The sequence below is a fragment of the Amphiura filiformis genome, chromosome 6, assembly GCF_039555335.1.
Source record: "Amphiura filiformis chromosome 6, Afil_fr2py, whole genome shotgun sequence".
NCBI classification, from domain to species: domain Eukaryota; kingdom Metazoa; phylum Echinodermata; class Ophiuroidea; order Amphilepidida; family Amphiuridae; genus Amphiura; species Amphiura filiformis.
The window spans coordinates 40,075,237-40,089,182 of record NC_092633.1 but is presented as its reverse complement, the minus strand read 5'-3'; the positions used below and the strand labels follow the sequence as shown (position 1 = coordinate 40,089,182).

The 13,946-nt window shown below is 33.5% G+C and overlaps 1 protein-coding gene across 1 annotated transcript in view; it reads right to left on the bottom strand.

The window, feature by feature from the left end:
- LOC140154521 (prolyl endopeptidase FAP-like) overlaps positions 1-13,946 on the bottom strand; it is a 294,999-nt gene that overhangs the window by 39,162 nt on the left and 241,891 nt on the right. The window contains exon 3 of the mRNA XM_072177091.1: positions 10,574-10,688. Within this exon, the coding sequence (XP_072033192.1) occupies positions 10,574-10,688 (115 nt within the window). The remainder of the gene's footprint in view (positions 1-10,573; positions 10,689-13,946) is intronic.

Below are 13,946 nucleotides of genomic sequence, written 5' to 3'. Positions count from 1 at the left end.
CTATCTACTGAAGATAGCTTATATCAGATAGCGTTGATGTTGCTAGCTACTGTAGATTGCTTATATCATAGAGAATGTTGAATGTTGCTATCTACTGAAGATACTTTATATCAGATGGTGTTTTTGTTGATATCTACTGAAGATAGCTCATATTACATTATGCTGATGTTGCTATCTACTAAAGATAGCTTATATCAGACAGTGCTGATATTGCTATCTACTGAAGATAGCTTATATTAGATAGTGTTGATGTTGCTATCTACTGAAGATATCCTGCTTCCTTTTCAAGAAGCACACATTAGAATATTTTGATGTTATTGTCTATTAGAGATAGCTTTGTTTTGATTTTTAAGCCCATTTTTAACATTGGATTATTAGGATTATTTGGATCATAAAAAGATCAATAAATCAGTACAAGCTACAATATGTAGACAGTATGCTTAATTCCAAGTGATTGTAAGTTTTCTAATAAAATATATAACTTTCTCTATTAGTTGGTCTTTTACTGGTGAAGATTACTCCTATGAGGGAATATATTAAATGTACAACATAACAAAATGCAATATATCTACCACCTACACCTCCATTCACTTCAGTGCATAACTGTGTATGTGAAATCTAGCGATAGATGTATTGTGTGAAAATAATAAGAATTAGAATATAATATTTTTATGTGGAATTATATGTCGTGTGAATATAGAGAATATATAACTGTGACTACTAACAGCATGCAAGATCATGTGTTGTCAAAAATGTATGAAATAATATCCTTCTAGAAAACATACAAATATACCATTTCTATCAATCTTAAATTTATGCTCTACACAAATTCCTCACGTTTCATTTAAGTATTGTTTTACCTGTTTTGTTTATTATTATTTATTTATTGTTTATAAATACATACTTATGACATTAGAACATGTCATTAATGATAAATATAAATAACATTTAGTTACAAGTACAAAATAAGTGTTCCTGATGAATGAATTTGGGCTTAATTAAAAGCTACTTTTGATCTAGAAACTAGAGCAGGGTTGCCAAACCCACGATTTGGTAGCCCAATTGGGTGACTTGTGAAGATTTTCCCACGACTTTTGACAATTTCCTGTCCCATAGAAACCAATGGTTAAGAAAAAATTTGGGCGACTTTTCAACTTTGGCTCCCGCGACTTCCGATAGTTTCCTGCCCCATAGAAACCAATGGTAACGAGAAAAATTGGGTGACTTTTCGATTTTTTGACCCGCGATTCGGGCTGAAATCTTTTGGCAACCCTGAACTAGAGTACCGTGTTATAACACTGACAATGTTATTAACAAGGAATCTCTTGTGCAAATAGATGCATGGATGAGATGAGGCAAGCATGTAACTCAAGCTGAATCTATTTGATGACATCGGCAGATGTTTTATACCAGATGACATGAATTGATGCATGCATGGAAATGGCGATGACAACGATGAATAGATGGACTGACTGGTGAGCAAATAGGCTGTCATTTGGTTGGTTGGTTGAAATGGATCACACTCACTGCCCAATACTTGTTGGTCATTATTGAGTGACCGATGAGCTTGAGTGACCGATGAGGGGATATGCTTTTACATGAGCATGAGAAAATAAAACACTTCACATGAAGCCATTGCTCACTGATTGTTATTGAGTGACAATGTATTGTTCATGCATCTATAGAACAGTACCCGGTAGGTAAAGAAGCCACTCTTTTGAAATATTGTTACTCAATAACTTTCTAAGAGCAATGACACAACATGTATCCTTGGCAATAATTCAATACTCAACCAAAAATTTACCCAGTATCATCAGTAGGTAACTTTCACAAATCATTGGTTTAGTCTTAAATTATGAGTTGTCCTGAAAGTAAGAGGAAATGTCAGCAAATTTGGTCAAATTTTGCCAAATGTTGTCAAGTTTGGAATAAAATCGTCAAGTTTGGAATCAAATCGGGTTGACAATGGGCAATTTCAGTTGAAATCCATACTCCCCCTACATAAGACACAACTTTCAACTGGAATATCCCAATGATATATACCATTTTGTCGTGTCAACTATAGACATCGCACAAAAATGATTATTTAAACCACAACTGAAAGCTGAAACAAAATAATTCCTTTATAAAAACATGTATCGAGAATGGTCAATAGGAAAGATATGAAATATTCAAACACTCACCAGTTCCGCTTGAGAAAGAGGGGGGTGCTGAGGCATCACCATAAAACAATGGAATATATGGTGACACCTAACACCACTCTCACTCAAGTAGAACTGGCGAGTGTGCGAGTAAAAACACAATTTCAATAATTAAACTCCTGTATGAAACATCCATATGAAGATATTTGACCAGGCCTGCAAGGTCACAAAAAACAACCCTGTTTTACGGCTTGACTGACCTAGATTTTATGCGTTTTGGGAGATTTTTTTCAAGCCAAAGTTTTAAGCTTTCACTGATATTTTAGGGTCATTTTTCAGGGTCATTTAAGCCTCCAGACCCTACTTGAAAAGTCCATCTGCCCATAAAACAGGGTTTTGAAAAAGTTGACATTTTTTCCAGGGGGGAAATTTTGTAAAATGTAGACATTCTTCCCAAAATTTGGGCCCTTTTGACCAAAAAAAAGTACAAAAGACTCTGAATATTTTTTTTTTGCTTGCTATGGACGGTTGCAAATTGTATTTTGGGGGACTTTTGTATACTTTTGAAAGTTTGGGGTGTGCAGTCTCACCCCTGCATCCACCCTGCATACATGCCTGATTTCACCTGAAACCTGTGAAATTGAACAACCCGTTATTGTTTATCAAGCCTTACACATAAAAGTGCCTGCAAAAATTTCTTGTACATTTGCAATTTGTGTGTTTTGCATTTGGACAAGCTTATTATGAGATAGTGCTGATATTGCTATCTACTAAAGATAGCTTATATCAACGGCAATATATTGGACAAGCATTAGGCATTATTATATGATTAAATTGAACTCATAAAACTATTCAACTGGACTCGCACCATCTTGTCTCAGGTCAATGACCAATTGCCGCCAGACAAACAGACGGCCTGAAGATGCCCCTAGGATAAAGTGGGGTACCATAGCCACTCAAAAATGTGAGTCCAGTTGAATAGTTTTATGACTTCAATTTAATATTTAATTATATCTGGATGAATGGCATCTATCACAAACATGACAGAAGTGCTTGCAAAAATGATTATTTCTTTTACATTTTGTAATGGCCATATTATGTTTTACATTTTGATAACCAATAACATATGACAAATATTTGTCCATTCGTACACTGCTGAAATATAAAATGATATAAACCAGTTAACAATGATAAACATAAAATGGGCAGAACACACAACATGTATCAACAATGAAATATAGGCTTCTCGGAAATTGACAGAAAAGAAATTTGACAAGAAAATTATGAAAGATAAAGGAGAATGGAAATGAAATGAAAATTACTGCTGTAGACCTACATTATTCCTGTGTTGTTTTTTATTTGGATGCAACATGAGTTTGTACAAGTAGTATTTTTCTTTCTTAATTTTTAACAGCTGTACAGTGTTTCTCTATAGATGAATCCAATTTCACCCATTCCTATACCTTAATGGCTGCCAAAGTTGGGTCCCCGTCGGCTCTATCTCACCTAAAATGTGAAATAATGCGGCATTGGAGGGTATTTAAAACTGCATTCTATCACCCGTGTTACACATAGACAAAAGAATGATGACAGTTTACAACACAAAATAATCTAACATCGATTTTTAAGCAGCTTTTTGGTGTTGCGGGGACCCAAAGATGGCCGACCAAATCCTGACCATGACTTGGCTCGTTGGATTCGTCTATAAAGCATTTGTATTATGCAATTTGCAAATCAACTAAGCTTTATTTATTTAAAGCTTGAAACAGCTACCTTGGTATCATAAATAAATGATCCGAAGTCTTTTATAATATGCACTGCTGTTAAGAAACTACAGTATAGTTTTGTCTGTTAAACTGTTAGCTCATGGGCTTTTTAATATTTTAGCAGCCCTCTGTTTGTATGCCAATGGCCACATTACATTATAAGTCATTTTGATGATTTTTATATTTTTAAATTTTCTACATAACCATTTTTGTAATAATGAAATATTTTGTGAAATATTCTTTTGAAATGCATTCCTGGCATTAAGAAGATGATATTTTTCAAGTTAAAATAAATTTTAATTAATTGCGCACTTGGTGATGTACATTGTATGCCACAAGTATACTGTGAAAATAGCATTGAAGTGATGAAGTAATAGTATGTATGTATGGTAGCAAGACTACCAATTTCTGATAGGTGTTTAGTATGTGTTTGGGTAATATCCATCGTCGGCGCGAACATAATATATACTTGCTCAACTCATGCATGATTTACTCAAATTGTCTTCAATTCAATATCACCGTATATTGGCCTATTCCGGTTGAAATCCATACACCTCCTATGGAAGACATGACCTTAATCTTCAGCACAGGGAGTGTGAATTTCAAATGGGGTTACCGAAATGGGCGACTCCATTTGAAATCAACACCCCCTGTGTGGGAGACTACTAAGGTCATGTCTTCCATAGGGGGAGTATGGATGTCAACTGGAATAGCCCATTGCTTGGTTATACAAGATGAAAAGAAAGAGTTAACCTTTGGGGTTAAGCCATCATTCCCAGCATGCATCACTTTCATTTGGCATTAATTCCCGCCAATGTATATGTATACTTTTATATGCAATAGGCCTACTATTACCCAAAAGGGGGCAAATGTCTACCATATTTAATATTGACTTCACGACATTATTAACTTACACATGGTAAACAGTTAGATTTTGCTGAACTTCAACCGCATGAATAGTTTAAGGAATGTGAGTGTTCAAGTTGTATATAGCATCTTTTTTCCATAGTGTTTAGCTATTCCAGGTTTTGTGGGTATTAAAGTTGATTCTTTATTACTTCCGTGGTCCGTGCTGTGCGCCAAGCGTAGACGAGCGTACACACAGAAGAAATAAACAATCACGCTGATTGGCTGATCAACGGACTTGACAACAAGCCGGTTAACCCATTGGTCGTCGGCGTGGCGCGTAGTAGGCAGAGATGTCAACAAGTCATTTTTTGCAAGTCAAGTCCAAGTCACAAGTCCTTTTGTCCAAGTCCCAAGTAAGTCAAGTCATTTTGAAAAAGTTGCAAGTCAAGTCAAGTCACAAGTCATAAAATCACAAGTCAAGTCGCAAGTAAGTCACAATTTGTCACAAGTCACTACAAGTCTATTCACCAGTTGGTCATGTGATTTGTTGATGGGTATTCAATATGGCGGAAATCAAATTTGAGTTTCGGAGTACAGTACTACTAGTCTGATGCACTATAATCACTATAATAGTGATAATTCGGATAATTCATAAATGTAAATTGTAGGCCTAATAATATTCATAAATTCTAGGGTACATCCATAAATTTCAATTTACAGGAAAGTAACCTCAGACTTGCGTTGGTGACAAGTCATTTTTGTCAAGTCCAAGTCTAAGTCCAAGTCATTTTGTCTAAGTCACAAGTAAGTCAAGTCATTTTGCAAAAGTTGCAAGTCAAGTCACAAGTCCCAAAAATAGTGACTTGAGTCAGACTCGAGTCCAAGTCACACGACTCAAGTCTACATCTCTGGTAGTAGGCGACCTTGTGATGTCCTTGTCACTTCTACGCGATCGCAATTCACCAGTGCATACCCGGACCACGGAAGTAATAAACAATTAACTTTAGTTCAATTCAGCATGCATATTTTGTTCTTTAAACTATTATGGTTGAATATGGTTGGAATTCCTAACTTTTCCAGGTTGGTTGGTTCAAATGGAATAGTCAAATGTAGCATTTTGTTCCAAATTACCAAGTACAACTGATTTACAGCAAGAGATGCTTTAAGGCAAGTCAGATAGCAGAAGCAATCATTTTTCCAGTTTAAGTCATTTTACTCAAAAAACTACAGAGTAATATCAATACATTGATCTTATAGGAAATGAGTCAAGGAAGCCAATAATTACATTTATATTTCCATAGGTCTTGAGTTAAGGCCAATATTATATCGAAACATTAACTTTACAACATTATCCCTTCTCAAGAAAAATCATGTGCATGGACAGACCTGACACCTCATATATCAAGCCTTGTAATCTCCTTGATAGAATCCATATCATTCCTCTTGTGTGTCAGCTTTATTTGCCTCAATATTTGAGTGCAAACACTACTAGGTCATGCTCCCCTCCAACCTGCCTTAAAAGCATCATGGGAAAATATTTGTAATATAATTTACACCCGATATGAACCATTGTATCATGGGATAGCGCTGTGGGAAATCTGCTAAGATGAGTTGCCCACGGCAACACCAAGATGTAGCAAGTATTTTGGGAAGAAGATAAATTGTATTTTATATATACCTACATCTGCATTCAATTTAGTCAACTTAATTGGCATCTTGCTTGCATTAAAATGAAGATTCATTGGAAACATTTATATCCCTTGTGTAAGCTGGCATTACATTTTTAAATTAAATCATTCAAGTACGGAAATGTTCATACATGGAAAACGAAATTGCATTTTGAAAATGTTATCTTAATCTTAACGGAATTACGGGTGCTGGCTTTTTTTTCTAGCTGATAAAGGCTGCACAAGAAATATGCCATTTAACAAAAAGACTATATTACTGAATTTCAGTTGCCCTTCAGAATAATAATTTTGAATACTGTGAAACATTAAATGTGTATGAAAATTTCACAAATTTCATAGGCTTTTAAGGAAAACGTAAGATTTCATGTCGCAGAAACATGGGTTCTCTCCAAAATTCAAAATTTTAATGCTGCAAAATTATAATGCTTTACAATAGTCATAGTAATGCAGAATAAGATTATGTCTTTCAGCTAAAATCATTTTATAAATGAATTTTGGACAGATTAGCTAAAACCATCTCAATCATCCTCACATACATGCAAAAAATGAGAATAGGGTTTTCAATCAACTTTATTGTTTGATTAGCTTGTTCATTTCAAAAGCTCTGATTGATTTTCACATGAGTTCTGAATGTAGAATTCTAACATTTTCATAGTTTTAGGGTTTTTTATGACTTTATTATGACTTATATTTTTATGACTTAGCCACGATTGTGTCTTTTTCTTTCCTATTTCTTCCTTCCTTTTTTCTTCATGTTAATCACTAAAATTGACCTAGCTTTGGCTGAAGACATGACCTCAATCTGCCACACAGGGAGAGTGAATTTCAAATGGGGTTATCTGAATGGGTAACTCCTACACCCCCTGTGTAGGAGATTAAGGTCATATTTTCTAGAGGGGGTGTATGGATTTCAACTGGAATAGCCCATATGATCATCATCAGATCAAATAAATTTACAAGTGCATGATGACAAAATATGTCAAAAATGATCAAATTTCATAAAATATTTGCATATCTTGGAAATCAATGATTGCATATATGGGAATGCCTGAGGAGAATTGACCATCGCCAACTAGACACGTTACCACGGGACGTTACCATAATAATGTGATATTTTCTTGCTTCTGTCCTTATTCAATGAAGTGCATTGCTGTCATATATTTTGTTTAATTTGTTACGCTTCATGAGGAATAAGGTGATCCTATTTGAAATCTACACCCCTCTGTAGGAGATTTAAGATCATGTCTCTGTAGGGGATGTATGGATTTCAACTGGAATCATATATATATATAATTATATAAAGCAGGATTGCTGGAAAGAAAAATACCATATAAATGCACAGAAATAATTGAATAAATGTGACATGATCAAAGGAAATGAATATAGGCATAATGTCAAATATATTCATTTTTTCCATTTTTAGTTTTTCATCAGTTATTAGCCCTTCAAAAATAACATAATTATGTGTTGATGTAAACCACGTGAAAATAACTTCTGGTTACCAAGTTATTATCAGTTACTGAAAACTTTAAGAGATATCATGATTTGAGTACAGCAACAACTCAAAATCAATATGTGCTATTACAGTTGAAATCCATATACCCCTATGGAAGATGTGACAAAGGGTGCAAATTTCCAATGGAGTCATTCATACTCCCTGTGCAGAAGATTAAGGTTATGTCTTCCATAGGGGGGTGTATGGATTACAACTGGAATAGCTCACTCCCCTGTGTCACAAATGTTCATTAAGTGGAAAGTAAAAGGTTATTGAAATAATGACGTTTTTCAAAGTTGAAAATCTTTTAAAAACCAGATTGTCTCAGCATCAATGAATGCTTTGTATGGAGTTTCTTCAAATCCTGAAGAATCTTGTCAGTAGATTGTCTCCACTTTCTACTACGCTGCTTTGTCTGGAGTTTCTTCAAATCCTGAAGAATCTCGTCAGTAGATTGTCTCCACTTTCTACTACGCTGCTTTGTCTGGAGTTTCTTCAAATCCTGAGGAATCTCTTCAGTAGATTGTCTCCACTTTCTACTACGCTGCTTTGTCTGGAGTTTCTTCAAATCCTGAGGAATCTCGTCAGTAGATTGTCTCCACTTTCTACTACGCTTTATGTAGAGTAATTTATGCTTATTTGAAGTATCTTTTTGGCTTGATTGTTTTTGTCAGTGGATTATTTCATTTATTAATATTATTTTAAAGTAAATTTTGGCTGACTTTTCAATAATTACCAGCTTATATAGGGATTTAAAGATTTAATTCATTGATAGAGTTGGCATTGTTTCTTCTGTTGGAGATTTCTGTTTATTTAATAATTGCGTTATTAATATTGTTTTCCAATTCAATCCTCTGTTTGATCCAAAGAGGTATCTGTATTTGCTTAAGATGAAATTTGGTTAAATGTGATACAGAAGTCAATTCTTGCATGTCCAGCCTATATGGTTGGCTTGTTGTACACATTTTTCCAATAATTCTTGTATTGTGTTATTAATAATATTTATTGGAAGATAAATAATTCAGTAAGGTTATCTCTATTTATATTATGTCTTAATTGCTATGAAAGTGCTATGAAATCTATCATTATTTATCTCAATTATATTTATGTATATGAATATAAAATTGTTGAATGGTCATAAATAGCTTAATAAATGGTCCTCATGATCGGGAGGGCAATGCGGAGTCTAATCATTGCTTTGGTGTTGTGTTTTCCTGATGTCTCGAGACAATGAGTTTTTTAATTAACATAGTGTGAGAAGATGGGAAAAGATGAAGATACAATAATCACATGATGAATAATAGATATCAATGCTACAAATGAAAGGAAGACAAAGTACTTAAACCATTTAGAGTATCAATTAAGTAACACATTCATGAATAAGATATATCTGTGCTAGGGTTGGGCAATATCAAATCTGATATACAATGTACATTAATATGTTTTTTTAAAGTTTATAACCCGCCGTCTAAAGTTATGCCATACAGTTTGTCCACTCTGAAGTACAAAGTGACAACGCTCACAGATACATCGCAAAACAGTGCACAGTGCTGCGCTCTGCTGAGGTATGTGTGCCTTTAAAGTCGGCATAATGTGTGCGTCCGCGCTGGTACTTTGTACTTCAGAGTAGACTAGATTGCACTGACTTTTCTTATTAACTATTGCAGTGTCAAATATAATGCATGTAATTTGAAATATGATGTCATGGTAATCTGATGATCAAAGTATAAAGTATTCTGATTGGTTGATCACACAAGAGTAACAGCCAATCATCAAAGTCACATGAATCATGTGCAAATTACCCTAGTCTTACTAGAGCTGGGTAGAACTAGCTCTGTTCGCAAAATGTGATGCCCCAATAGCATGCAAACAGGTATCAGAGTCACCCCAACACAGAACCTCTGCAATGGGGGCGTCAGATGGTGCATGGGGAAAATGCCCCAGTAATAACTCTTGCCTCCAGTAAAAACCCAAAATTACAAAAATGTCCACTTTTTGCAGCAATTTTATGCACATTTTGTTGATTTTGCCCCTGAATTTCACTTTTCCCCAATGACCCCCTCCCAAAAAAAAAAATTCCTGACACCGCCACTGAGCCTTTGTGAGGTTGTATTTACCTCTTGAACTTTGGTATTGCCCAAGCCTAAAGCGCTCCACAGACTCCGAGTATTGTACGTACAATATTGTATGTACCATATATACGTTATTTAATCTATTGCCATTCTATTTCCAGTAATATTTAAGTTCTAACGAATGTTTGATTACGAAAAATCGATAATATGTTACATACAATATCTAGCAGAAATATATTATCGATTTTTCGTCATCAAACATTCGTTAGAACTTAAACATGGCTGGAAATAGAATGGCAATAGATTAAATAACGTATATATGTTACATACAATATTGTACGTACGATAAAAAGTCTGAATACTGCTTAATACAGTTTAAGCAATGTCCTCTAATAAACCCACTAATGGTATCTTACCGACCAAATCAATCAACTACTTTAATTGATAGGAGACAGTATGCAGTATCTCAGTTGTGGTGAAATTAGAAGAAATTGCTTCATTATCATAATAAATCAATGTTTTATTTTATGTGTTCTATAAAGGAAGTGTGTGATGTACCCACCTGGCGTTATTAAATAAATAGCTACAACAATAAGCCCACAGATAGCTGTGATTACTAGCAGCGAAATGACAATGCCTTTCCAGTTTTTCGATTCTGAAGAACCACCAACCAATTCCTGTATCAACAAAAAATATAAAGAAATAGTCATTAGTTTATCATCATCGTTATGATCATCATTCATCAATCATAATCATCATCACTGTACTTTGTTTGGCTTATAATAGAGGCCTTGCATGTGACGTATCATCCCGTAAATATGGCGGACTACTCAAATGCATTCAACAAAAGCATGATTGCAATCTACCGTGACAGTTCGTCTCACACACATAACCCTGCACTACGATCAAATAGGTTGATGACAACATTTGATTGAATGGACTGCACTCGCCATAACTACGGTGAAGGACACCGGTCAAATCCTTTGTTTGGAGCCAATCGATAATTTCATGCAGGGCCTCTATTGGCAATTATTTTTGTTACAATGCAGGTAAATAAAGTCCCAACACACGCTAGTGTAAATTCACACAAACGTGCACCAGTCATACATTACGCATATAGGTGCTGTGCTTGTGCTACTCTATTGATTCTACAAATCCACAATGTAAAGCCTACATATATACTATATACTATATTACCTATATATTTATTTATAAACGTATATAACCACCAATTTTAATATAGGTTTTCTCAGTTAATTTAACACATTTTTCGTTATATTTAATATCCCGTTAAGTTTGAATTCGTCCATAAAATTTTGAAATGTCTATTTGTAAACTTAAATTTCGTCTTTGATCAAATAAATTCATATTTTGATCAAAAAGATTCATACAATGTTCATTTGATTCCGTCCTAGAGCGCATTGAAATCGTCTCACCTGCTGCATGGACAATACTTGCACAAATATAATTCGTCTTTGTTCATTAATTTTCATGCTTTGATCAAAGCAATTCGTCCTCCATAAATGCATTGTAGGCTTTCATTAATTACATCTTAGATTTTAACCACTGGTATTGAGTTCTCACTAGTGTTATTTCGATTCAGAAAATGAATTCCAATTCAATTCAGATTCACTATCTTATATATAATATTATATAAAATTATTTTGATGCAATTTCAATTCAGTTCTTCTTTACTTTAAATCATTTTGATTCAATTCCAATTCAATGCATTGAAATTAACTGCTAACCAATTTCAATTCCAATGTACAGCATTTGAATTCAATTCCAATTTACAGCATTTGAATTCAATTCATATTCAAATTCAATTCTTATTACCAACACTGATATATTTTACCGGGCATTTGGCTAAAAACAGTTCAGGGAGAAAGTTCATTGTAACTGATAAGCTGACAATACAAGTGAAATGGTAGAATCAAATACATGTTGTATGCATTTTCGATTCATTGAATTGAAATGAACAAAAAATACATTTCGATTCAATACATTGAATTGAAATGAAAGAATAAAAACATTGAATTGAAATGAATTTAATTAAATTCAAATGAAACAAAAAAAAAACATTTCGATTCACTTCACTGAATTGAAATGAAAAATGGCCTAAATCAAATTCAATTCCTATTCCAATGCATTGAAATAACACTAGTTCACCTTGCTGATACAAATCCGAACAGATGTGTCTAAATGTATTCTGACCAAATAACAGTTATCACAATAATGTGGGAGTGAGACAAAGAGGACCATACAACCACGTTTGAAATATATAATGATATAAAAATTAGAAAGAAACAATAAACAAAAACAACAACAACAACAACAACAACAACAACAACAACAAAAAGAAAGAAAAAGAAAAGAAAGAAATAACAAAAGAAAGAAAACAAAATAAAGAAAATAAAGAAACATGAAATACATATAAAAATGGAAAGTTAAACAGAAAGAATGAAAGAGAGAACGACAGAAAAAAAAATGAAAATATGCAGGCCTACTTCTACATGCTTTATGTTAAAGACGAAATTAAATGACCCGAATATGAAAAGATTTGATCAAAGACGAAATATATTTACACATTAAGTTGATAAGCCCTACATTGGACGAAATTTAAATACATTTGGACCAAATTAAATGCACATTGTATGAATACGCTTGATCAAAATATGAATATATTTGACCAAAGACGAAATTTAAGTTTACAAAATAATAGACATTTCAAAATTTTATGGACGAATTCAAACTTAACGGGATATTAAATATAACGAAAAATGTGTTAAATCAACTGAGAAAACCTATACATAATCCACACAAAACTTTCTTACAGTTGGTATTTCGCAAGTTTACTATAGACATTTGAAATACCACTTTCAAATAAATTACATTATGTAACAAATATATATAGGAGCGTGCCACGGGAATGGAACCATTCTAAAATTATTCAGTAAGACATGTTACATAACAAAAGAACTGATTACATTATTCAGTAAGACATGTTACATAACAATAGAACTGATTACATTATAATTCTTTTATTGGCAGATGAAGTTTGATAATAAATAATACAGTATGACATGTCACAACATGATCACATGACGTCAATGTGACACTTTATGTTGAGCCTTGCCCTCAGGGTGCACAACACATTTATATAATGATGTATGCATAACACATTTGTAATAACCCTTTTTGTAATGCTAATGTAATATTCAAAATGGCTCTCAAATCTATATTTATTTACTTAAGGGTAGACGAGGTATTGTTGGTTGAAGCAGCCAAAAAAATAAATTTTCAATATCTAAATCAGTAAATTATTGAAAAATAACACTTTGATGTTTTGCAAAAGTTCATTCTACAAGAACCACCGAACCTACAAAAGTATATCTGTGATAGTTGAATTCTTCTACACACTCGCTATGAATTGATCAATGCAATTTTTGTCAAAGCTCACTACCAATCACAAGATGCTTGTGAACTACCAAATCGCAACAATTTAAAATAGTTTCTAACCTTAAGGTGGATTGCAAAATTATTATCATAAATTATGATATGAAACAGAAATCATTTTCAAGCTGATTAAAGAGTTTAACTTCAACACTACACTATTTTTCGCTTAAACTCTTTAATCATTTTATCTACCACTACGTATGAATACCCACTCGTACATTTTCAAGCTATTTATTACTACCCCCGAAATATTTTCAAACAGTTTCAGGTATTTTTACTTTCACTTTTTTTAATTTTAATTACTGCGTATCACTTCAATATTAATTAATATTTAAAGCAATATGGAAACTGACTCCTAAAGAGAAAATTGAAATTATTGTCTGTTAAATTGAATACTTCCAATTAATCAAATTTCATTTTTGTACTCGGTTGGTGAAATAAGCAACGACATCTCATTTCCATACAGATTATACCAGTCG